The sequence below is a fragment of the Dendrobates tinctorius genome, unplaced genomic scaffold (assembly GCF_039654945.1).
Source record: "Dendrobates tinctorius isolate UK_male_01 unplaced genomic scaffold, ASM3965494v1 ptg000066l, whole genome shotgun sequence".
In the NCBI taxonomy this organism is placed as follows: Eukaryota; Metazoa; Chordata; class Amphibia; order Anura; family Dendrobatidae; genus Dendrobates; species Dendrobates tinctorius.
Window position 1 is genome coordinate 1,722,966 of NW_027361734.1, and position 27,734 is coordinate 1,750,699.

General features: G+C 41.5%; 1 protein-coding gene across 1 annotated transcript in view; it reads right to left on the reverse strand.

The window, feature by feature from the left end:
• The window catches only part of LOC141095090 (uncharacterized), a 616,558-nt gene that overhangs the window by 548,297 nt on the left and 40,527 nt on the right, over positions 1-27,734 (reverse strand). The window contains exons 12-18 of the mRNA XM_073580971.1: positions 27,588-27,707; positions 23,898-24,056; positions 10,608-10,730; positions 9,589-9,732; positions 8,300-8,431; positions 3,801-3,947; positions 3,332-3,451 (exon numbers count right to left, since the gene is read on the reverse strand). Of these exons, the coding sequence (XP_073437072.1) occupies positions 3,332-3,451; positions 3,801-3,947; positions 8,300-8,431; positions 9,589-9,732; positions 10,608-10,730; positions 23,898-24,056; positions 27,588-27,707 (945 nt within the window). The remainder of the gene's footprint in view (positions 1-3,331; positions 3,452-3,800; positions 3,948-8,299; positions 8,432-9,588; positions 9,733-10,607; positions 10,731-23,897; positions 24,057-27,587; positions 27,708-27,734) is intronic.

Consider the following 27,734-nt stretch of genomic DNA (forward strand, 5'->3'; position numbering starts at 1 on the left):
CCTAGTGGTATATGCTAAGTTATATCTTTCTAAAGTATGCTAAAGGTTTAGAAAAAAAAATTACAGTGGTCATTTTGTTAAGATAAAAGGATTGCAAAAAAAATTGATGGGCATTTCCTGAATGAAATACATGGTGCTTGAACAGCGATGCCAGCTTTACAGCAGTGTATCAGGTGTCGACTGTAAGAAAGTAAAGTTAGAATATGAATGTTGTGTATAGCCACTTTGGCACATTCAGCACCTCAGTAGCCACGTTGGCCACTTGGTAGCCACTTTGGCACATTCAGCACCTCGGTAGCCACTTTGGCCACTTGGTAGGCACTTTGGCACACTCGGCACCTTGGTAGCCACTTTGGCCACTTGGTAGCCACTTTGGCACATTCGGCACCTCTGTAGCTACTTTGGCCACTTGGTAGCCACTTTGGCACATTTGGCACCTCTGTAGCTACTTTGGCCACTTGGTAGCCACTTTGGCCACTTGGTAGCCATTTTGGCACATTCGGCACCTCTGTAGCCACTTTAGCCACTTAGTAGCCATTTTGGCCACTTGGTAGCCACTTTTGCACATTCGGCACCTCAGTAGACACTTTGGCCACTTGGTAGCCACTTTGGCACATTCGGCACCTCGGTAGCCACTTTGGCCACTTGGTAGCCACTTTGGCCACTTGGTAGCTACTTTGGCACATTCGGTACCTTGGTAGCTACTTTGGCCACTTGGTAGCCATTTTGGAACATTCGGCACCTCTGTAGCAACTTTGGCCACTTGGTAATCACTTTCGCCCATTCGGCAGCCACTTTGGCCACTTGGTAGCCACTTTGGCACATTCCGCACCTCAGTAGCCACTTTGGCTACTTGGTAGCCACTTTGGCACATTCGGCACCTCAGTAGCCACTTTGGCCACTTGGGAGCCACTTTGGCGCATTCGGCACCTCTGTAGCCACTTTGGCTACTTGGTAGCCACTTTGGCACATTCAGCACCTCAGTAGCCACTTTGGCCACTTGGTAGCCACTTTGGCACATTCAGCACCTCGGTAGCAACTGTGGCCACTTGGTAGCCACTTTGGCACATTCGGCACCTTGGTAGTCACTTCGGCCACTTAGTAGCCACTTTGGCACATTCGGCACCTCTGTAGCCACTTTGGCATATTCAGCACCTCAGTAGCCACTTTGGCCACTTGGTAGCCACTTTGGCACATTCGGCCCGTCGGTAGCCACTTTGGCTACTTGGTAGCCACTTTGGCACATTCAGCACCTCAGTAGCCACTTTGGCCACTTGGTAGCCACTTTGGCCACTTGATTGCCACTTTGGCACATTCGGCACCTCGGTAGCCACTTTGGCCATTTGGTAGCCACTTTGGCACATTCTGCACCTCTGTAGCCTCTTTGGCCACTTGGTAGCCACTTTGGCACATTCGGCACCTCGGCAGCCACTTTGGCCACTTGGTAGCCACTTTGGCACATTCGGCACCTCGGCAGCCACTTTGGCCACTTGGTAGCCACTTTAGCACATTCGGCACCTCGGTAGCCACTGTGGCCACTTGGTAGCCACTTTGGCACATTCGGCACCTCGGTAGCCACTGTGGCCACTTGGTAGCCACTTTGCCACATTTGGCACCTCAGTAGTGACTTTGGCCACTTGGTAGCCACTTTGGCCACTTGTTGCCACTTTGGCACATTCGGCACCTTGGTAGCCACTTTGGCCACTTGGTAGCCACTTTGGCACATTCGGCACCTCGGCAGCCACTTTGGCCACTTGGTAGCCACTTTAGCACATTCGGCACCTCGGTAGCCACTTTGGCACATTCGGCCCCTCGGTAGCCACTTTGGCCACTTGGTAGCCACTTTGCCACATTTGGCACCTCAGTAGCCACTTTGGCCACTTGGTATCCACTTTGGCCACTTGTTGCCACTTTGGCACATTCGGCACCTTGGTAGCCACTTTGGCCACTTGGTAGCCCCTTTGGCACATTCGGCACCTCGGTAGCCACTTTGGCCACTTGGTAGCCACTTTAGCCATGTTGACACATGCTGCCACTTTGCCTCGGGGGCCACTTTGGCGCTCCGGGCCCCTCAGGGGCCACTTTGGCACACTGGGCTTCTAAAGCCACTTGGGTGTCCGACTGCAGTGAAGGCGAACCTTGGCACTCCAACTGTTGGAGAACTACAACTCCCAGCATGCCTCAACTGCTGCAGGTTGCAAGGGAATGCTGGAAGTTGTAGTTTTACAACAGTTGGAGTGCCAAGGTTAGCCATCACTGGGTGGGGCTTTTCAGAAGCCATTGGCGCGCTGCACCTTTAAGACCTTGAATCAGCGATCTGTCAGCTTCTATTAGCTAATATGGGTCATGTGTGGAAGCTGCATTTGCATAGCTGCCATCTTTGTAAGGTCACTGCACCTGCGCTGTGGCTTCAATCCATGTCAGTTGGGGGTCATGGAAAGGTCGCCATTAATTCCTGTGGGAAAATTTTTGCTTAAAATGCGATTTTTTTTAAAAAAACTACAAATCGGATCGACTCCAAAATACATAGCGCACCTGTCCCCACCGAGGGCTTCAAAATGCCGCCTGAACGTGGTCTCTGCGCCGAGCGGTTTTGGGCCGCATTAATTGCAGACACCGCGGAGAAGAAGTAGAATAATAATAATAAAATATAAGAAATCGGATTACAATATGTTGCTTGAACCTAGAGGTTCAAGCACCATAAAAAAAAACAAATGACCTATATAACTAAAGTGCCTTTAGAAAGGGGGCACATCTTAAACATCACTTCATATTGAATTAAACATTTTCATTATAAAGAATTTATTTTAATTTGTCTCCAAAACATGGACAAATATTATTGTCCACATCTGAACTATGTGAACAAGTCCTAAGGCTTAGTTCACACTATTTTTGCTGCATGTTATATCTACGTTATATCTCTTAGTGCCACATTGAATAACATAGTAGTCTAAAGTATTTTATAAAGCAAAACAAGGGTGTTTTTGCTATATGTCTTTCTGTTTCTGATGTACTGAACAAAACTGGTATGATGCAAGCCTAGATTGATAAAGTAATTAATCACTTAAAAAATCCTCAAAAATGTAAAGTGTTGTTCTAATTTAGGAAGATATGACTTATTTGCGAGATAGGTGATAACTTACTTAAAGCTGGGGGTCCCTCCACTGGGACCCTTACTGATCCGAAGAACAGGGCACTATAGAGCAAAGCTTGAACTGAACAGTGTCAGTGTATGCACACCATTTGTTCTCTATGGGACTGACGGAGATATGCAAGCACTATATTAGTTTACATTAGTACCTGTATCACTGAATGTATAATTAAGCCTTACCTGAAGTTAACCTCCATGTTAAAAGATATGACGATGCCCCATTAACTCCTGACCAACTCAGTAAGACACTATCTGCTATTGCTTCTTTTACTTCGAAGATGTCCACTTTTGGTAGGTCTACTACATAACAATGTAAAAATCAAAACATGTTAGATTCATTTGAAAGAAAAAAAGATTTCACTGTCTCTAAAACATATGTATGTCTTTTTGTTTTTTGTATGCTATATGTTAAATATTTGTATATTTCCTTCTTCTGCATCTTTCAATGAAAAGTTCCAGGATTCCTAAATTACCTATGAATGTCTCCCCAAATCATTATCTGGGATCTTTTCCCATCTTTAGAAAAATAGTGACCAAAACAAAGGATGAAAACATGATTGATGTGTGTATGCTTTGTGATTGATATATTTGCGTGAGCAAATTGTCTTATAAGCGTTATTAATAGACAATCAACCTCTTGACTACTCACACGTTTTTGCTGTAAGAAGGACTGGACTTCCCTCTCGGTTTCCAACAATGGATGACACATGGATATTGTAAGTAGCACTTTCCTTCAAATCAGGTATCGAAAAAAACGAGGAGTCTGCAGAAACAATCTTTGAGTTTCTAGCACCACCTAGTGATAGAAAATAAATGTTAGCAGATTTCCTCCACTGCCGCAAAATATTAAGATTTTAAAAATAGGTCCTAATATCTTAATTGTATTTACTTTATAGTAAAAAAAAATGTCACGGTCACGCGTGGCTGGACACAGCGCCCCCAGCAGGGCGGATTTAGATGACACGCGTGACCCGGGATACACCGCCTCCAGTGGGGCGAATTTAAATAATAAGACGTGCAGCTGGATACGCCGCCTCCAACAGGCGAATTTAGGTAATACACGTAACACGTAAATCTGGAAACCCCACCTCCAGTAAGGCGAATTTAAACAATAAGGGAAACCTGGGTAACAATAACAATAGGGGCCCTGCGATAGGGAACGGGGACGTGAAGACCTCCTGCACTCCCCTGAGTCAGTGTCTCTACACTCCTAACGTTCCATAGGCCGGTTCCGCACCGGGCGCCGATCTGGAAACCTGATATCCCTAGCTCACCCTGCACCTAAACCCTCACTAGGGAATTGGTCAGTGCGGAAACTAATCCCACCACTGCACTAAACACACATAAGGAAAAATGACAAAACAGGGGAACACCACTTAGCTTTGCTTTGTTGCCTACACTGCCAGCAACAGAGCCACCACCTGCGTGCATCTTTTTCTCCAACTGGATCCATCACCATAGTGCAGCCTTGGAGCAATCAGAGTCCACCACCTATGTGCAGCTGTTCAGAAACAGAGTCCCGAAAATGAGTCCAGCTTCTGCCAAAAAGTCCAGCATGCTGAGTGCAACTTTACACCATAGTCGCCACTCCACCAAGCCATGCAAGCACTTCCTGCTGACACCATAACTGCGACTCCACCACGCCATGCCAGCCCTTCTTGCAGACACCATAATTGAACTCCACCAATCCATGCCAGAACTCCTTGCAGACACCATAGCTGCTACTCGAGGGCTCTGACTGAGCTGCCCGTGACTCTCCTTCAGCTGCCTCCTTCACCCAGGCTTTCTTGCAAATGAAGACTTATCACCAACAGTGATCAACACACTAGATACTCTCTTATAGAGCTACCACACCTGTTACATAATTGCACAAACTAAGGTAACCAAAGTGTAATGACCCTAATGGCCACCGGGGGCAAAGCCACCCTTGGCACACAGCCAAGGGAAAAAAACAGGTTACTTTGTGCATTTACTGTCAGATCCAACCTGGATCGTGACAAAAAAACCATTTTGCGAAGACTGGAACTACTTTTACAGTATTTTAAAGTATTGCATAGCTAAGCAGTTTAACAAATACACATCCTTTTTTCACATCTACTGCCAGACAGATGCGATTTAACCTATAAAGATAACTATAACGATTAGCTACATTGGGCAAAATTATGAAAATGGTCCAACTTTTAGACAGTGCAAACTTAGACTAGATGGTCTTGAAATACAACAAATTTATCAATGTTTCATGCTGTTTGATGAATCTAATTTTAAAACTGTTTGGTCTAAGGGTGCATTTATAGTGTGTGATGCCAGAGTTAAAAGACCACTGATTGACAACGATCAGATTGTTCAATGTGCATAGGATGTCATTGTTCTCAGTAGTAAAATAAAATAAAGAACTTGGCACTCAACTTAAGGCCCCGTTACACACATTAATGTCCCAGCGATCCCACCAACGATCCGACATGGATGGTATCGCTGGGTCATAGTTATCTAATTGCTGGTGAGCTGTCACATAGACAGACTCACCAGCGATCAGGACCAGCAAGCAAGCTGGTATCCAATGTAAACAGCGGGTATCTAACAGCCGCGCGGCTCTTGGATACCCGCTGTTTACCCTGGAAACCAGCATGCACGATGTGTGCTGGCCAGCGGGAGACCAGCGATCAAAAAATGGCCCAGGACGATCCTGCACGATCAGCGATACCCGGCGGGGGGGCCAGTCGCTGATGCGTGCCACACACAGCGAGATCGCTAGCGAGATCGCTGTGGCGTCACAAAATCAGCAATCTCGCTAGCGATCTCGCTGTGTGTGATGGTGCCTTTAGTATGTCATTGCAAAAGGATTTTTTATTGTTGCAGTCTGTAAACGTTTTGGTCTTATCTAGACCTTCATCAGTCCGACTGCTTGTCACAGAAGGATTAAGGTGTAAAATTGTATACACTGGATTGGAGTAATGGGCTCCTCAAAATGTTTATGAAGTTCGGTAAAGGAGTTGCTCCTATCAGAATTCACGTGTAGAAAATAGATATAACTGTAGCAAGATAGCATATAGTAGACCTTATTGGGTTGCAGTCTTAGTACTGGCATAGAATCTGCCTATAATAGGATTACAGTCCTGGTGCCACAGAGGCTTAATGTGCTCCGTATAAAGGGTCCTTGCTGTGGAAATAAGGTGAGGGCACAGTCGACCTATAAATATACAGTATGTCTGTCCTCCAGAGGCTGCAATGGTGGTCAGGGGTAAATGTGTGCCAAAGAGACTCGGTATGCACTGCTTGTCTGTTCTCAGTAGCGCAGGTCCTGTTAACCAGGATGATGTGCTGCCAAGAGCGATTATCTTTTGGGCAAACCAAAAGATCATATCACAAAATGGACAAGGATTTTGCTTGGTGAATATCAGCTTCTTTTTAAATTTTGTTTGTGATCTTGACCTCTTAGTACTAATTATATTTTCTGACTCTGCCACACTGCTCCAAAAGCTAGCAGCCATTCCATGTACTCAACACATGGGATCCCTATATAGTGGTTAAAGGGGTTTTCCCACTAACAAAGTTAAATTTAAATCAATAGATCTTGGCATAAAAATAATTTTCCCAATTGGATGTGTTTAAAAAATTGTTCCTGTGCTAAGATAATCTTATCAATGTGCCCCTGCTGTGTACTGTGTAATGGCTGTGTCTGACCGTGCAGGAACATGATCTGATCATACCACAGCTCCTGGTCAGGGGAGGAAGCCAAAGAGAGTATACAGATATCAGCATGGGGTCACAGCTGATTCTTTCTGTGAGGTAAAACATTTCCATGCCTGTTTTTAATCACTGTTTTACCTCACAGAAACAATCACCTGTGATCCTCTGCTATAATGCCTTTATACTTTTTTGTGTCCCCTCCTTCCCAGGAGCTGTGGTATGATCAGACCATTTTCCTGCACAGTCAGACATGGCCATTACACAGCACACAGCAGGGGCACATTTTTTTGATTATCTCAGCACAGGAATATCACATCCAATTGTGAAAATTATTTTTATTCCAAAACCTAGTGATTTAAAATGAACTTTGCTTGTGGGGCAATCCCTTTAAATGATGAAGTGCAGCTGTTATGAATGGGTAGCCGAGGAGAAAATAAAAACAACACAAGCTAAGTCTCAGAAAACCTAAGAGGTTGGTAACTATGCAGACTGCAGATCCCTGATTCTAACCACACAACTAGTAGCAGTCGTGGAGCGTTCCTACGTTGGTCCTAGATGCCTCGTCACAACCGGAGAGCTACATAAGCCTAAAGCAGGAAAAGAGGAAAACTAACTGCCCCAGAGCAGACCCCAAAGGAAAGACAGCCCCCCACATGTATTGACGGTGAAACAAGATGAAAACACACAAAAAGGCAGGAAAATAGGCTGAGCAAACGATGGGGCCCGACTAACTAGAAAGGACAGGAAAGGAAAGACACTGTCTGCAGTCTGCCAAAAAACCCTACAAAATGTCCAACACAACTGATAGCAAAATTAACCCTGAAGTCACTAGACTTCTCCCACTATATCAGCACTCTGAAATATTCTGAGACAGAGCAAAAAGAGGCCAATCTAACAAGGGACAAAAAAAGGCAATTTGGCAAATAAGAGTGGAAATTCAGCACAGCCCAGCCGGGCTGGCTGACCACACAAAAAACTGAAAAGACCAACAAGAGCAAGTGTGAACATTAGCAAAAAAAACAAACTTATCTTGAAAGACTGGAACTGAGCTGAGTCCTAGACCTCAGAAGCAGACTGAATCACCAGCAACAGGATAGGGCGTTGGCTGTCTTATATCCAGTCTGATACTCCAGAGATCCAATCATTATCTTCCTCACCAGGTGGCAGATCACTACCACTTAAACCAACCTCACTACCTCCCGTCACCACCAGAGGGAGAACGGAAGGGGAACTCTCAACTGGTGGAGCAGAAAATGAGCTAATAACATGCAGGGTTCCCCTGGAACCTGCTAGATGGAGTGGTTGGTGCACAGCCTGTCAGTGGAAGTCCCTTTAAGACCCGTGAGACTTCCACTGACAGTGTTCCCTTACTCACAATAAAATTATTTTAGCAGAAATATCTTTGTTGAAGTATTGGCATTGTAAAACTACTATTTTTGTATATTAATGAAAAGATCTTACCATCAAATGGCACCCATGAAAATTTGTAGTGAGTTATTCCAGGTGTTTTCTTCCAGGATAGTTTGAGTGTGTTGACTCCAGTATCTACAATCTGTAAATCTTTAATAGGAAGAAGCTGAACAGGATTGGAATCTGCAAAAATAAATAAATATTAAAGTCACAAACACTGACTTCAATCAGTGATTTAAGTTTACACATTTGCTATCAAACCTGTAAGGACAGATTAGGGACAGTTTAAAAAAGGTAGAAAGGGTGTGAGAAGATAGCCATCTTTAGGGCAGCATGGTGGCTCAGTGGTTAGCACTGTTGCCAGGGTGGCTGAGTGATTAGTACTGTTGCTTTGAAGTGCTGGGGTCATGGCTTCAAATCCCACCAAGGACAACATCTGCAAGGAGTTTATATGTTTTCTCTGTGTTTGTGTGGCTTTCCTCCGGGTACTCCGGTTTCCTCCCACATTCCAAAGACATACTGACAGGGAATTTAGATTGTGAGCCCCATCGGGGTCAGTGCCGATAATGTCTGTAAAGCGCTGTGTAATTAATGGCACTGTATAAGTGAGTAAAGTGAATAAATAAATTAGGGCAGCCATTATTGTGAACAAAGGGAGATGATCAACTCTTGAAATCATTGATTCCTATTTGAAATAGGTTGACTCTGATAAAATACGGTAATTTGTTTAAAGTAGTTGTCCAGGAACAAGTCTATATAAATGCAAACTTGTGCCAACGTAGGAAAACACAAGTATGCAATTTCCATACATGTGGTCAGTGCCAAATAGATGGGCACAAGTCTAGTTGGAATGTTGCCGGGAGTATGCAAAACTCATGCTTACGGTTACAAGTCTGCAGTCACATAGAGTGGCATCCTAAGACCAGACAGCTCCTTTAATATTTGGGTCATTGCAAAGGGCTACAAAGGATTCTCTATTACAAAGTGCAGTATGGAGAATTAAAAATTTTGCAGGCATAGGACTGATAATGACATTTTAACAATGCTGCTGGTCATTACATTAAATCGTATTCCTTGAGCTAATGCAAAGTCACAGAAGATTATTCACATTCAGCCCATGCAGTAGAGGAAGAGCAGAAAACAAGAATATTTGTAATTATTTATCATATTATTGACTCAGGGTCAGCTTCCACATTTTATTGTGGCAAAGAAGATTCTGTAGATTAGTCCCTTTAAAAATTAAAAATAAAATAATAAAATAATTTTGAAAATCATCATAAGAGTTGGGCCTGGCCTTCAAACAAGAACTACTGAATAGCTCTAATATACCTGGGGCTTACCTGTGCTCTGAATAAGACTGGCTGGTGGACCTTCAGTGTTGGTATAAACTGCTTGAACATTCACAATGTACCTGGTGTTGGACTGTAAATTTGTAATATGGTATGACCGGATATTGGGAGCCAGATACTGACTTATAGGTGTGTCTGTTGGAACAATAGAGATGTATTACTTGGACGAATTTTGAATAAATCAATTGTATATTCTATACACAAAGCATCATTTCCACCATATTAAACCAGAATATGAAATCTAATTACAAATGTTATTTTATTCCTAATTGTACCCCCCTCCCCCTCTTCCTAAAACCTTACATTTCCCTCCTCACTCTTCCCCTTATTAAAACTTCAAAATCAATAAAAACAGTTAAATACAAATGTTATTTTATTAATCACATTGATAGCGTTAGCGTATAATAATTACATCCGTCACTGTATACTGAGGGATGGCTGTGGTTCTCCGGGTATGCCTCAATAGCCATGCATTCACTAAGGTGTAACAGCACTAACCTGCAGATTTGCCCTATACCTGCAGATTAATAGCGTTTATGGACAATGACAAGTTACTTCTAAAAACATTTTCTCTACTTTATACTTTAAACATATTAAAGTAAACTAAGATTGAAATTCAATGCTAATATAAACCAATGGGGCTGTTCACATCGATGTTTTTCCAGATGAGTTTTTTAAAAAACTGCTACTTTATTCCATTTTATGGGCAGATTACGCACATTAAAGTCTAAGAGCGGTGCTGAAAATATGGTTGAATAAGTATTCTAGCTGCATTTGATCAGCTTTTGCATTCGTATTTGCCATTTATTACTATTATTTTTAATGGGGAGAAAAAAAACTGGGATTTGTTTTTACTCAAAAGAAAAAACATTGCATTGAATGAAAATACTGATGAAATACGGATGCATCCAGTTCAATTAAACGTTTGTATTGCGGATCTGTATTACAGAAATCTAATAATACACTTTTAAGAAAGCACTTGTTATGCACATATATTAAAAGAAATTAACCTGATGTTGCAGGATTCCAGGACACTTTATATTCAGTGGCTCCAGTTGTGGAACTCCAAGCAAGAGAGATGGAAGTGCTGGTGTATCCAGTCACCTTGAAGTTAGACACATATCCAAGAGGTGCTGCGGAATCCCAAAGTTGGATGCTATTATTACTCAGCAAGATGCAGTGGGTCACACATTTTATTATCATTCTTTTGCCCATTATCATAAGACATTTTTTACAGTAAAAGTAAATAGATAATACAACATCTATGGCACTAATAAGTGGTCAGAGACAGACAATTTTTGAATGTGCTGTAGATAAAATTAAAATTCCTATTTAGCCTCGTTAGGAAGGATTGACACCCACGCTGCATATGGCACAGGGGCCAATTTATTCAAGCTAATCTGTCTAAACATGCTGTCACCTGATGAATATCTCAAAACTCTTATCTGATGCGTGACTGCATGGTTTAACATAAAGATCATCAGCATGATTCTATACAGTGACAGAACGATTATATTAACAATCGTTCTATTCTTATCAGTCTGAGCAATTAATTTTTGCTTTTGTTAGTTTTTCATATTTGCTAGTCTTTTTTTTAGCCAAAGCTATAAAAGGATTGAAAGGGAATGTTACATGTTAAAGGGAATCTGTCAGTAGGATCAACCCTCCTAAACTGTCTATATGGGCACACAGGTCAGAGGAAGCTGAATAAAATGATACCTTGATATCTGAGATCTGTTATAAGAAATTCACGTTTTTCTTATATGTAAATGACCTCTTTAAAGCTATGGGGAGGATGGTGCCTGGAAAATAACTCCGCCTCCAGAGCTTATTTTAAAAAAAAGGCTGAGTTACCAGTGTAAGACATGTAACTAACACAGAACAGGAGAAATTAAACTTTGCCTTCTAGCAAACACATTTTTTGTAGCTCTCTGAGCTCTGCTGTATTGCAACAAAATTGAAACTCTGTCTGCCTGTGAGAGGCTGAGAGGAACCTGCAGATGTATCAGGTATGATCACACACATCTCTGCAGTTAGATCTGGAGATCAGAGAGAGGCCATTACATACCAAATGGGTAACTCCTCCTTCATGTAAAAAAGCTCCATAAAGTGATAAAAAAAATTATATACCCAAAACAACATATCTGACATGAGACACACAAGTAGAACCTTTTTGAGCCATCTATAACCTGTATGCCCATTTTAATAGTTTAGATAGGTCAAATGTGATGACAGATGCCCTTTAAGGAAAGACTTAGAGTTCTCCTTCCTTATATATCCATTTCAGACTTTGGCTCCACAAAACAGCAGTAGAATATTTATTTGCAAAAAAAAAACTTGCTGTGAGTAAATCCTCCCTGAAAAAAATATCCAAATCTACTGAAAACTAAAAAGTGAACTTATTTTCAAGTTTGCATCAAAATGCAGATGAAAGTATGGTATCCCATAGTTGGGGATTACAATATACAATAGTTGAAGTTTTGCACTAACTCTGCAGGCATCTACAATATTTTATGCATGTAGGTTTTTTATTTTCTCATTTACTGGGTGTATTACTTTAACTCTTTTCAGACATCGGGCTTAATAGTACGCCAGTGTCGGAATCCCTCCCTTTGATGTGGGCTTCAGCGCTGAGCCCACATTTTCAGGCACATGTCAGCTGTTTTGAGTGGCTGACATGTGCCTCTAACAGCCGCGGGTGGTATCTTTATCCACCTGCGGCTGTTAACTAGCTAAATGTTGCTGTCAATCTCTCATTTAACGCACACTTCCGGCAAGCATGCCGAAAATCCTGCCGTTCGGTGACAACATCACATGATCATGTGTCAGAGATGGGTTGGCATGACAACCAGAAGTCTCCAGCAGACCTCTATGGTTGTTATTGCCGGATTGCTATGAGCACCGCCCAATGGTCGGCGCTCATAGAAAGTGACTAATTCTGCTACAAACGGGTGATCTGATCATTGCCTGTATGTAGCAGAAACAATCGGATTAATGGAAGCTTCTAGTCTCCCATGGAGACTATTGAAGCATGCCAAGAGTAAAAAAAAATGTTTTTAAAAATATTTAAAAAATGTAAAAATATGAAAGTTCAAATCACCCCCCTTTCGCCTCATTCAAAATAAAATAATAAAAAAAATCAAACATACACATATTTGGTATCACTGAGTTCAGAACCGCCGAATCTTTCAATATAAAAAATAAATAACTAAACGCTAATTAGCGGCGTAACAAGAAAAAGTCAAAACGCCAGAATTACACTTTTTTGGTCACGGCAACATTGCATTAAAATGCAATAGCGGGAGATCAAAAGATTGTATCTGCACCAAGAGGGCAAAAATTAAAACCGTCAGGTTGGCATGCAAAAAATAAGCCCTCACCCAACCCATGATCACAAAAATTGGAGATGCTACGGGTATCCAAAAATGGTGCAATTTTTTTTTAACAAACTTTCAAATTTTTTTCACCACTTAAATAAAAAAGAACGTAGACATGTTTTGTGTCTATGAACTTGTAATGACCTCGAGAATCATAATGGTCAATTTTTGCATTTACACTCCCTGACAGAAGTTATGTCGCTTATCCATGTTATGTAAATAAAAGCTTATAACCTGATGTTTAATTCATCCACTGGTTGTATAAATTATTCTTTTGAAAGCTGAAACCCTTCGAAATGTGATTTCGGTTAAGAAAATAAATCGGCATCAATGCAGAAATATTGATCATTTAATAGACACAGAATAGTCAGATTTTGGCAAGACAAAAATGTTGTCACCTGGTCATATAATGCACCCAATCCTAGTTTATATCCTCACCTGCGCTCAGTAAATGATCGGGTAATTAGTGGGTGTGTATAAAAAGAAACCCAGCACCCCAGACTTTCACTTGAGCTGCAGTTTGAGCTCTGACAACATGCCAAAAATCCACCCTGCGACTAAAGCCTGGATTATCAAGAGGCTGAAGACCAGATCCACTGCAGAGGTGGCTGCCACCTTTAATGTTTCTCAGCATCAAGTACAAAGAATTAAAAAAAGATTCGAAGAGACTGGAGATGTGTTTGACAAGCCCAGGCCTGGCAGACCCCGTAAGACAATTGCTCAGGAGGAACGTTTGTTGCTTAGAAAATCCAAAGCAAGCCAATCTTCCACTGCAGTAGAGCTCCAACAGGCCTGGTCACCTCAAGTCCCTGTGTCAACTAGAACAGTTTGTAGGATTCTGTCTCAAAATGGCCTCCATGGTCGAATCAGTGCCCAGAAGCCAGCACTAAACAATAGGCAAATAAAAAACCGTGTGGCATTTGCAAAGTCCCACAGCCTGCTAAAAAGATGGATGCTGGAAAAGTGGCAGAAGGTGGATTTCTGTGATGAATCTTCAGTAGAATTACACCACAGCCTCCGCAAATACTGCAGGAGACCTACTGGAGCCCGTATGGATCCAAAATACACCCAGAAAACAGTTAAATTTGGTGGTGGAAAGATCATGGTCTGGAGTTACATTCAGTATGGGGGTGTGCAAAACATTTGCAAGGTGGAAGGTAATATCAATAGCCTAAAATATCAAGAAGTATTAGCTACCTCTTATATTCCAAATCATAAAACGGGTCAAATTCAGCAGCAGGATGCTGCTCCATCTTATACATCCATCTCTACAACAAAGTTCCTCTAGGCAAAAAAAATCAAGGTGCTCAAGGACTGGCCAGCCCAGTCACCAGACATGAACATCATTGAGCATGTTTGGTGTAGGATGAAAGAGGAAGCTTGGAAGACGAAACTAAAGAATCTAGATGAACTCTGGGAGGCAGGTAAGACTGCATTCTTTGCTATTCCTGATGACTTCATTAATAAATTGTATGAATCATTGTTGAACCACATGGATGCAGTCCTTCAAGCTCATGGAAGTCACACAAAATATTAAATAAGACTCTAATAGCACCACAACTTCATTCACCAATGTTATGCAACATATATTTGTATTTTAAGTTAATTATTTGTTTGAATATCACATTACTTTCTGTGGCTGACAACACTTTTGTCTTGCCAAAATCTGACCATTCTGTGTCCATTAAATGATCAATATTTCTGCATTGATGCCAATTAATTTTCATAACCTAAACCACATTTCGGAGTGTTTCAGCTTTCAAAAGAATAATTTATACAACCAATGGATGAATTTAACGTCAGGTTATAAGCTTTTATTTACATAACATAGATAAGCGACATAACTTCTGTCAGGGAGTGTAGTGAACATGGTAAAAAAACTGTGAGATTGCACTTTTTTTTGCATTTTCATTGCACTTGGAATTTTTTCCCTGTTTTCTAGTGCATAATACATTAAAAGCAAAGGTGTCATTCGAAAATACATCTCGTCCTGCAAAAAACAAGCCCTCACATGGCCATTTTGACCAAAAAATAACAAAGTTATGGCTTTGGGAAGAAGGGGATCAAAAAATGAAAATGCAAAACCAAAAATACTTCTGGTCGTTAAGGGGTTAAGAGAATTGATTTAGCATTTTATCTACAATAGAGCACCCAGGTCCAGGTAGGTAAGTAGTTAATCACACCTCCTAGCTAGTGAACTAGTTTTGTAGGTGTTTGGGGTACAGAACTACAGCAACCATATGTTTCTTAGAGTTACTGCACAGAAACACGTAGGGGATTTACTTGACCTGTTCCTGCAAGCCGTATGAAGCAGACTAGTTGGTGGAAAATTAGGGAAGCATCTGAGACTTCTACTACTGGAGGAATACCTTGGTATACAGTCTAATTGCAAGTGTGCTGTGGATGCAGGCAGAGTACTCAACCAGAAGTAAGTCACCCATACAAGAGATGGGAACACCAGCTGACCACACACAATGAAGACTAGTGGGACCGGGACAACCGGGACATATAGACCAGCTAGGGGTCATGGTCCTAGAGGAGTGGAAAAACATTCCATAGTATCAACACTGGACACCAGTCTTAGACACTGTAGGGACCCATCTGCAATGCACTCTTTTTATGCACTTGGTCTCAATATCTAACATTGATTGTCTGTGTTTTGTAACCTGTCATCACCGAGTGTGTATCAACATCTACTGCTGCTGATAACCTGTATAATAAAAACTGCCTTTACGTAAACATGCCATCATTTGCTATTATCACTTGCTGCTGTTTTAGTAAAGTTTTACAACTGTTTCACCACTACATCGTGCCTGCTGACTCTTCTGTCTCCTTCCAACACACAAACATCATGGGGGATGCCACTCACCAGCATAGATGTGAAGGGACAGCGCTGCCAGCTGTAAACCCCGCACACCTGCAGCCATGTGCCTATTTCACTGCATCGGAAAGCCAGCCACCGGGCACAGCAAGAATGATCCGACCCTATCCGGGTGTACTGGGTTCACTGAGCTCTGCATGTTACAACAGGATTCAGGCATCTGCTGCTGGCGGTGTCTGCTGCTGGAGGCGTCTGTTGCTGCTGGCCGGCGTCTTCTGCTGCTGCGCGGCATCTGTTGCTGCTGGCGGCATTGGCAGCTTGGCGGCGTCTGCGGCGACGGCTGCTGGTGGCGTCTGCTGCTGCTTGCAGCCTCTGCTGCTGCTGGTTAGCTGAAGGCTGATGCCTTGATGGCCTTGCTGCTCCTCTCTGCTTGGCAGGCTGCATGGTAATGGCTGAGGGCCCCACTGGCATGGTTCAGGTTTCCTGGAGGTTGGCCAACTTCTGAGCATGCTCAGATGTAAAAACCGGATCCGGCCACCGGATCCGGCTTTTTCTGGATCTGGCACATTGCGGCATCCATAGACTTCCATTGTTTGAAAAAGCCGGAATCGCTGGATCCAGCGTTTCTGGCTTTTTTGCTGGAGACAAAAAACGTTACTGTTGCCATTTTTTCCAGATGCTGGAATGCAAAGATTAGCCGGATCAGGCAAAAAACGGAGGAAACGCAAGGCCATGCGACGCGATCTGGTGCTAATACAAGTCAATGCGAAAAAAACGGATCCGGCGTTACATTTCGCCGGTTCCGGTTTTTAAAAAAATAGCCGGATCGCACCTGACGGCAAAAAACTGATGTGTGAAAGTAGCCTAAGTCAGTGGCAGTCCAATATTAGCCACTTTGTGCCCCAAGAAGAATATGTACGTCACAGGGATGGCTCAGCCCAGGAGCTGCAACCATGCCAGCCACGGCAGGAGTGAGTTGTATTATAAAGCTAAGGTTTTGTTGGACATGCACCAAAGCCCATCATTCTGCCAGAAGGAGGTATACAAAATTACCTGTCAGTATAACAAAGACAAGTCGATATCATTGTGACGCTGAGTCACTTCTCATGGACAAGTCGTGAGTTGGGATAGTCAAGGAGTCTGAGGTCAAAAGTCAGGAAGGCACTGCATAAACAGATGGGAGTGGCAAAGGCATAGTCAGATAACTGTTCAAGGTCAAAATAGCAGAAAGATAGCGGATCAGCACAATGGGGTTAAACAGATGAATAATCAAAACGAGGTCCAAGGTAAGGCAATGAAAAATTGAAAAGCAGAACACAAGGCAGAGAGTTACAAACCACACAGAACTGAATGTATGCCTGGCAGAGGTCTGGTACTAACAGAGCAGCTAAGTAGCAGAGCAACCGCCTGGGACAATGAACACCTAGAGACAGCTGGCACCTCCAAGTTTCAGATTGGATGGCCGAGTTGTCAATCAAAACTCCAACAGTTCAGCACCCCCCTTGCACCAGACTTGACACTGAGCTGTCAATCAAAGCACTGACAGCTTTAGCACTCCCCTGTACCAGATTGTACAGCTGAACGGTCAACTGCATCCCAGACACACTGAGGGGTGGAATAGTGACAATAATACAATGTAAGGCTGGTTTCACATTCGCGCTTTTTAAGCGCACGCACGGCCGGGGGTAGCTCCGCCCCCGAGCCGGCTCTCTGCCCGGCGTGCCCGCCCCTTCCTTGTAGCGCCGCCTCCTAGCGCACAGCGGCGCCTGCGATCGGCGCACCCTATCTTTAGCATAGGGTGCGCAGATCGTGCGCAGGCCGTGCGCTAGTTGCGCTTTGACCTGCGCTGCGCACTTTTGACGGTGCGCCGTGCGCGCCAAAATCAAACTTTTCGGATTTTGGCGCGCACGGCGCACCGTCAAAAGTGCGCAGCGCAGGTCAAAGCGCAACTAGCGCACGGCCTGCACACGATCTGCGCACCCTATGCTAAAGATAGGGTGCGCCGATCGCAGGCGCCGCTGTGCGCTAGGAGGCGGCGCTACAAGGAAGGGGCGGGCACGCCGGGCAGAGAGCCGGCTCGGGGGCGGAGCTACCCCCGGCCGTGCGTGCGCTGAAAAAGCGCGAATGTGAAACCAGCCTAACATCAGTATTAATCTCCTTGTAGGATTAAATAAATAAAGTGAAGTCTTTATACAATTTTAGGAAAAAAATTATATAAATATGTATTGTCATAATCATATTAATCGGCAGAGTAAAGTTAACATGTCAATTATAGTGAATGATGAACAGTATTTATAAAAAAGATATCTATCATAAAAATGTAATACAACAACAGGGTGTTTGGTAAATTCAAAAAAGTTCATTTTTTTCCTCATTAATGTACACTCTGCACCCCATGTTGACTGAAAAAAAAGTAGAAATGTACAAATTTTTTCAAATTTATTAAAAAAGAAAACCTGAAATATCACATGGTCATAAGTATTCAGACCCTTTACTCAGTATTGAGTAGAAGCACCCTTTTCAGCTAGTATAGCCATGTGTCTTCTTGGGAATGATACAACGAGTTTTTCACACCTGGATTTGGGGATACTCTGCCATTCTTCCTTGCAGATCCTCTCCAGTTCCGTCAGGTTGGATGGTGAATGCTGGTGGACAGCCATTTTCAGGTCTCTCCAGTGATGCTCAATTGGGTTTAGGTCAGGTCTCTGGCTGGACCAGTCAAGAATGGTTGCAGAGTTGTTCTGAAGCCACTCCTTTGCTATCTTAGCTGTGTGCTTGGGGTCATAGTCTTGTTGAAAGGTGAACCTTCGGCCAAGTCTGAGGTCCAGAGCACTCTGGAATCATAGAATCGTAGAGTTGGAAGGGACCTCCTGGGCCATCTGGTCCAAACCCCTTCTCAAAATCAGGATTCGCTAAATCATCCAAGACAGATGTCTGTCCAGCCTCTGTTTGAAGACTTCTATTGAAGGAGAACTCACCACCTCTCATGGCAGCCTGCTCCAATCATTGATCACTCTAACTGTCAAAAAGATTTTTCTAATATCTAATCTGTGTCTCCTCCCATTCAGGTTCATCCCATTGCGTCTAGTCTTTCTTTGTGCAAATGAGAATAAAGATGATCCTTCTACAATGTGACAGCCCTTGAGATATTTGTAGACAGCTATTAAGTCTCCTCTCAGTCTTCTCCTGCAAGCTAAACATTCCCAAATCCTGTAACCTTTCCTCATAAGACAGGGTTTGCAGACCGGTCACCATTCTGGTCGCTTTTTTCTGAACTTGCTCCAGTTTGTTGATGTCTTTTTTAAAATGTGGCGCCCAAAACTGGACACAGTATTCTAGATGAGGTGTGACCAAAGAGGAGTAGAAGGCAATAATGAATTCACGTGATCTAGACTGTATGCTTCTGTTAATACATCCTAGAATTGCATTTGCCTTTTTTGCTGCTGCATCACACTGTTGACTCATATTCAGTCTGTGATCTATTAGTATACCCAAGTCTTTTTCACATGTGCTGTTGCTTAGCCCTATTCCTCCCATTCTGTATATGCTTTTTTCATTTTTATTGCCTAGATGTAGAACTTTGCATTTTTCCCTGTTAAAAACCATTCTGTTAGTTGCTGCCCACTGCTCCAGTTTATTTATATCTTTTTGAATCCTCTCTCTTCTCTAGTATTAGCTATCCCTCCTAGCTTTGTGTCATCAGCAAATTTAATCAGTTTACCCTCAATTCCTTCATCTAAATCGTTGATAAAGATGTTGAACAATACAGGGCCCAGGACAGAGCCCTGTGGTACCCCACTTGAGACATTCTTCCAACTGGATATGCAGCCATTTACAACCACTCTTTGGGTCCTATCAGTAAGCCAGATATGAATCCACCTAACAGTTGCCTTGTCCATTCCATACTTAGCCATTTTTTCAATAAGGATTGTATGAGATACTTTGTCAAATGCTTTGCAGAAATCAAGATATACTATATCTACAGCATTTCCCTGATCCACCCAATCAATGATTCTGTCATAGAAGGAAATTAAGTTAGTCTGACATGACTTATTAGTTACAAACTTATGCTGACTCTGTTTAATCACATGTTGTTTAATAATTTGTTCAAAGATCTTTCCTGGTATAGAAGTCAGACTCACTGGCCTATAGTTGCCTGGGTCCACCTTCTTCCCATTTTTGAAGATAGGAACAACATTTGCTCTTCTCCAGTCTTCTGGGGCTTCTCCTGTTCTCCAAGAATTTTCAAAGATTATGGAGAGGGGTTCAAAAATGTCTTCTGCTATCTCCTTCAGTACTATGGGGTGTAATTCATCTGGACCTGGAGACTTGAATTAATTTAGGTTAGCTAAGTGTTTCCTCACTATATTTCTGTTTATTGATATCCTGGATTCTTCTATTCCCTTAATAGGACAGTGAAGAACAGTTGATGTTACATTTCCTTTCTGAGAGAAAACAGATGCAAAATAGGAATTTAAAAGTTCGGCCTTCTCAACATCCTGCCTTACCATTTCATCATTTTCATCCTGTAAAAATCCTATAGCATCTTTGAGTTTTCTTTTACTTTTGACATATCCCCAAAATCCTTTATTATTGCTTTTGATGTCTCTTGCAAGTCTCAATTCATTGTCAGCTTTAGATAATCTGATTTGTGCCCTGCAAGTTCTGCAGACAGCATTATATTTCCCATCCTCCCTGGACATTTTTGTCCTTAAGGATATCCAGCCATTGGATCCCTCCAATTCTCTTTCTGAATGCCTAAAAATCTGCCTTTCTGAAATCTAACCTTGACGTCTGAGTCTTCACATGTCTTCCTCCTCTAGTTAGCCAAAATTCTAAAATAGAATGGTCGCTTCCTCCTAGGGTCCCAGCCACTTTACCTCCTCAACCATTTACTCCCTGTTTATAAGGATTAGATCCAAGGTAGCAGCTCCCCTTGTTTTCTCCCCTGCCATTTGGAAGATAAAGTTGTCAGCAAGAGAGGATAAGAATTTCCTTGACCTGTTAGTTTTGCCTGAGAGAGATTCCCAACAAATGTCAGGATAGTTGAAATCCCCCATGACAACTATGTCATATTTTTTGGAGAACTTGGCCATTTGATGCATAAAGAGTTCATCCATATTTTCAGCTTGCACAGGCGGCCTGTAGTAAATGCCTACAATGGTGTCCTTTCCATTGTTCTGTCCTTGTATTCTTACCCAAACAGTTTCCACAGAACTCCCAGTCTCTGAAGCTTCAATCTCTGTGCAGATATACACATTTCTAACAAAAAATGGGACACCTCCTCCTCGTTTATCAAGTCTGTTTCTAGAAAATAAGTTGTATCCTTCTAACCTTGTATTCCGATCATGTGTATTGCTCCACCACGTTTCAGTGATTCCAATGACATCATATTTCTTTTCCTGCATTAGTAGTTCCAATTCTCCTTGTTTGTTGCCCATGCTTTGTGCATTAGTATAGAAACATTTTAGTTTGTGATTGGTTTCTCTTTCTCCAATATTTTTATTATTTAGATTGTTTTGTCTGTGTTCTTCCTTTCCACTTCTAATAGCAGAGTTCTCAATAGCATTTGTCAGGTGTATGGCTTTTTCTGGCCTTTTGCTTCCCTTCCCACATTGTTCTTGTTTAAAGCTCTCCTGATGAGTGTAGCAAGGCGACTTCCAAATACATGTTTTCCAGTCTTCGTAAGTTGCACCCCATCTCTAGCAAGTAGTCCATCGTATAGGTAATTCACTCCGTGATCCAGAAATCCAAATCCTTGCTGACGGCACCATTGACTTAGCCAGTTGTTCACCTGCAGAATCTTACGCCACCTCCTTGTTCATCCCCTGGTTTACCGATTTCCTCTTTTCAGCTGCAACGGCCAAAATCCAGTGATCATTGAGCTCGCGGAGACTCTTCACTTATCCCAGAAGGCACTGGGAATATGCAAATTCTCGCCTCAGGACTCTTCCCCTGGTTACATCTCTGGAAGAAGTTTTCATCCAGAATATCTCTGCACTTGGCCGCATTCATGTTTCCTTCAATTACAACCAGTCAACCTGTCCCTGCAGCTGAAAAACACCCCCATAGCATGATGCTGCCACCACCATGTTTCACTGTTGAGATTGTATTGTGCAGGTGGTGAGCAGTGCCTGGTTTTCTCCACACATACATTATTTCTCATAGTCTGGGAGTCCTTCATGTGTTTTTTTAGCAAACTCTTTGCAGGCTTTCATATGTCTTGCACTGAGGAGAGGCTTCCGTTGGGCCGCTCTGCCATAAAGGCCCGACTGGTGGAGGGCTGCAGTGATAGTTGACTATGTGGAATTTTCTCCCATCACCGTACTGCATCTCTGGAGCTCAGCCACAGTGATCTTGGGATTCTTCTTTACCACCAAGGCTCTTCTCCCACGATTGATCAGTTTGGCTAGATGGCCAGGTCTAGGAAGACTTCTGGTGGTTCCAAACTTCTTCCATTTAAGGATTATGGTGCCACTGTGCTCTTAGGAACCTTGAGTACTGCAGAAATTCTTTTGTAACCTGGCCAGATGTGTGCCTTGCCACAATTGTGTCTCTGAGCTCCTTGGCCAGTTCCTTTGACCTCATGATTCTCATTTGGTCTGACATGCACTGTGAGCTGTGAGGTCTTATATAGACAGGTGTGTGCCTTTACAAACCAATTGCTATCAGTTTAATTAAACACAGCTGGACTTCAATGAAGAAGTAGAACCATCTCAAGGAGGATCACAAGGAAATGGACAGTATGTGACTTAAATATGAGTGTCTGAGCAAATTGTAATATTTCAATTTTTTTTAATAAATTTGCAAAAAAGTCTACATTTCTCTTTTTGTCAGTCAAGATGGGGTACAGAGTAGTGATGAGCGAGTATACTCGTTACTCAAGATTTCCCAAACATGCTCAGGTGATCTCCGAGCATTTGGTTGTGCTTGGAGATTTAGTTTCTGTCGCTGTAGATGCATGATTTGTGGCTGCTAGACAGCCTGAATACATGTGAGGATTTCCTAACATGCAGAGCGTACATTAATGAGAAAAAAATTAACTTTTTTGAATTTACCAAATGGCTTCAATGAAACAAAGAGTGAAAAATGTAAAGGGATCTGAATACTTTCCATACCCACTGTATTCTAAAATGGGGACCTTGGCATGAACATCTCATCCCCCAAAATAGAAGATTTTATATTGCTATGTTGAAGCTAAAATAAAAAAAATGTGGTGATTAAAAAGGCTCCCTCTTAAAGGTCAAAAATTCTCTTAAATAGAAGCAGAGCAGCTCTGATGAATGTACATATACCCAATGCTTACAGCTACTAAGAGTTGATGAGTAGCTGTGCTGGGTGTCAGACCCCCCAAAAATCTGATATGTATTATTTAAGCATTGATGAAATTAGGCATTGTGCAATGAAAAGACTGCAAAAAAATACACTCTTCAGGATAAAATGAAGCGTAGGTCATCAATCTGTTGTGACTGGACAACTCCTTTAAGCAACATGAAAATATAAAATGCTGTACATGTTGATATATGTAGAGTAAGTAGGTTTATCGTTATGGCTCTAGTAATAATTAAGTCATGACAGTTTTTAGGTGAATCATAGCAAATTCTGATGGAATTCATTGCTGACTTATTATGAAAAAAGGTGGTAATAATAATGTACATTGCCCAAATTCAAAGAATAATGACTAAAATACATACACTCATAAATTATTATACTAAAGGGGTATTCCCATTTCCAAGTTTCTATCCCAATATGTAATAGGTGTAATAATAATATTAGCAAAAAAAATCCAATTAGAAATGTAGTATAGTTCTTCTGATTTGCTATGTCTCTTTCCTCATGTACAGGCATGGTTACAACCACTGATATTGTGACAGCTACCTAGCTGCTAGTGGTTGTAACCATGAATACCTAAGGTCCTGCAATGCCTGCACATGAGGATAGATACGTAGCTAATCAGAAAAACTGTACTACATTATTCATGGGAGGTATTTGCTACTATTATTATTACTATTTTTATTACTACACCTACTACATATTGGGATAGGATCTTGGAGATGGGAATGCCCCTTTAAGTTTCTCCAAAATAGTCTTTCAATACTTACAGGTTCGGACAGTTGTAGAGATTCCTGGTCCCACCGCAGAGCCAAAAAGCACGTATAAAGAAATCACATATTCTGTGTTGTGCACCAGGTTTTTTAACTCAAAAGAAGTAAGTGTGCTATTTAATGCAAGTTGTCGGGGCCGATCTTTGCCAATAAATTCTTTAAAGTTGAAGGAAAAGATAAAAAAAATCATTATATTAATTTATACATAAACACAGTTTTTGAGCAGTATATGAATGTATTAAAGGATTCTATTTCTAAAAATGGAACATATGTACAGTATAAACATTTACAAAAATGGCAATGTGTGCCTTATCCGTAAACTGCTTGCTTAATAAGGAACTTAAGGGTATGTTCACGAAGGGTGGAATTGCTGTCAGCAGAAATTAATTCAGACACAATATGGACACCCGTTGCTGAAAACATGCATCAAATGCTGTAGGTTTTGGTCCAGATTTTTCTGTGAATTTGTTGCTGCAGATAGGAAATTAATAAGAAAAATACTTTCAGACAATCACAGGCTGCAGCAGACATAAGGGACGAGACATCATCCCAAAAAGCGGGGGAATATTGAGAGAGGCAAAGGGCTAGGCCGATAGAACCATAGAATCATAGAATGGTAGAGTTAGAAGGGACCTTCAAGGTCATCGTGTCCAACTCCATGCTCAATGCAGGATTCATTAAACCATCTCAGATAGATGTTTGTCCTGTCTCTGAAGACTTTCATTGAATGAGAACTCACTACCTCTCATGGCAGCCTGTTCCACTTATTGATCATTCTCACTGTCAAAAAGTTTTTCTAATGTCTAATCTGTATCTTCTCTCTTTCAGTTTCCACTGCTTCTTATGTTTCCATGTGCAAATGGGAATAATGATTATCCCTTTACACTGTGACATGCCTTCAGATATTTGTAGACAGCTATTAAGTCTCCTTTTAGTCTTCATTTTTGCAAGCTAAACCTTCCCAGATCCTTTAACTGTTCTTTGTAGGACATATTTTGCTGTCCGCTTACCATCCTGGTAGCTCTTCTATGAACTTACTCCAGTTTTTCAATGTATTCTTTAAAATGTGGTGCTCAGAACTGGACACAGTATTCCAGATGAGGCCTGACCAAAAAGGAGTAGAGGGTAATAAATACTTCACGTGATCTAGACTATGCTTCTCTTAATACATCATAGAACTTTTTGCTGCTGCATCACACTGTTGACTCATGTGCAGTCTGTTGTTTATCTATTGATATGATCTGTGATCTATTAGTATATCCATGTCTTTTTCACACGTGCTGTTGCTTAGTTCTATTCCTCCCAATTCATAGATGTAATTTTCGCTTTTCTTGCCCAGATGTAGAATTCTGTTAGTTAATGCCCATTGTTCAAACTTATCTAGATCGTTCTGAATCCTTTCTCTGTCTTCCAAAGACATACTGATAGGGAATTTAGATTGTGAGCCCCATCGGGGACAGTGATGATAATGTGTGTAAACTGTAAAGCGCTGCGGAATATGTTAGCGCTATATAAAAAAAGAAGAAAAAATAAAGATTCTCTAGTGTTAGCTATCCCTCCTAGCTTTGCATCATCTGCAAATTTGATTAGTTTATCTTCAGTTCCCTTATCTAGATGATTTATAAAAATGTTAAACAACACTAGGGCCAGGACAGAGCCTTTTAGTGCCCTACTTGAAACACTTTTTCATTTGGATGTGCAACTGTTTATTACCATTCTTTGAGTATGATCACTGAACAAATCCACCTAAACGTAGCCTTGTCAATCCCATACTTGGTCATTTTTTCAATAAGGATAGTATGAGATACTTTATTAAATGCTTTGCTGAAAATTGAGATATATTATAGCTACTGCTTTTCCCTGATCCGCCCAGTCAGTGATTCCAATTAGAAAATTAGATTAGTCTGGCATGACTTGTTTACAACAAACTCATGCTGGCTCTGGTTAATTAATGTATTCTTATCCAAGTACTTACATAGGATGTAATTCATGCGGACCAGGACATGTAAATTAATTTAAATTAGCTAAGTTTTCCCACATTATCTCTCTGTCTATGGATAGTGTAGATTCATTTATTCCTTTGATGGCATCAGTTGATGTTATAATTGCTTACTTATAGAACACAGATGCAAAATAAGAATTTAATAGTTCGGTCTTCTCAATAACATTTTTGCCCACTTCACCCTCCTTTTTATCCTATAAAAATCCTACAGCATCTTTGACTTTTCTTTTGCTTTTGACATACACCCAAAATCCTTTTTTTACTGCTTTTTTTATTGCTTTTGGTCTCCCTGGCAAGCCTTACTTTATTACTGGCTTTAGCTTTTCTAACTCTTGCCCTACATTCTCTGCCGACAGCATTATATTCTTTTTTTGATTTGCCCCCCTCTTTCCATTTGAAATACATTTCTTTTTTTGTTAACAAGTGATTAAGTTCTGTGTTCATCCACAGATACGCAAAGGAAGCACAAAGGGAGGTTAGTACAGTGGAGGAGTGTCAACTTTCCCCTTTTTTTTCTCTGGAGTTGCAGATTTTGCTGTGGTCTGCAAAAATGGTGCTTCTTGCAGATTTTTGACTTCGCCATTGGATCCTGTCGGGAAAATGGCAACTGATTGGCATGAGTTGACATGCTGAGTTTGAAAATCTACTCTGAACATCAATTTCAAAATCATGTCGAATATATTCGTTAAAATCTCATCACACTTTAGCTATTGTAAAACAATGAAGATTTTCTTCCCAAAAGATTCAAGTATATAATCCAAAGAGCACATGTGCCTTATGTGAACAGTCCCTAAAGAAAGACAGAGAGTTTCCTTGAGAAAACTACTTTGCTATTCATATGCTCAATCTTATGAGTGTTTTTTTCTGCCCCAGAATTTGAAAAACGACTGATGGAAAAAAAACGTGTGTCCCTTTTTTGAATCAGCTCTTTATGGATTCCGCTTCCAACTAGGAACAATACAATCAAAGGCTGAAAAATAATTCTTAAGGAAAAAAACGTTTCCAAAAACACTTCAAAACTGCTTCAAGTAATGAAAAACTTCTAAAGAAAACTGAGCAGAGTAGGAATGTTTCCTGAAGTGTTTTTCACTTGAAAACTTGATGTTTTTGATTGCCTCAAAAGAATTCTTTATGCATGCATCCCAAATGGGAATACATTTCTTACATGCTGCCTTTTTTTCCTACCTTCTACTACAAGACGTTTCATGTAGTAACTGAGTAAAACAATATTATTTATTTTTCCCAGGGGACCAGATATTTGTACTGAAAATATAGATAAAGTTAAACAACTGGTATTACCTGACTTTATAGCCAACACAGACAATTCAGTATATTTTAATAATACAAACTCTCCAGCGCCTTCATTCTGCTGATCAGTGAGGGTGTTAAAGATCAGATTCCTAAAAATCAAACATTACAAGCCTGTCCTGGTGGTTGGACATATGCGTGAAAACACAGAAACCATGCTTAGGTTAAACACTAAATTTGAAAAGTAGACACCATGTGATACAGGAAGGCGGTGAGAAGACACCAGGATCCTGCCTGTCCAACTAGATTGGCGTGTGGATCAATCCCTGTTATTAATTGTCAAAGCTTTATAGACAGAAACTTATCTGGCTGAGATTGCACAGCCAGGATCTGATACATGCTGACCACGGATTGGGCAGGCTCACTTTAAGACTTACCTGGAGTTGGACCCCAAGCCAGTCGGTATCCTGTAGCACCCTGTACTGCATTCCATGATATCACTGCGGCACTTATGGACACTGCACTCGCTTTCAGACTTTGAACAGAGCTTGATGCCACTAAAAAACATTATGGTATAAGCAAAA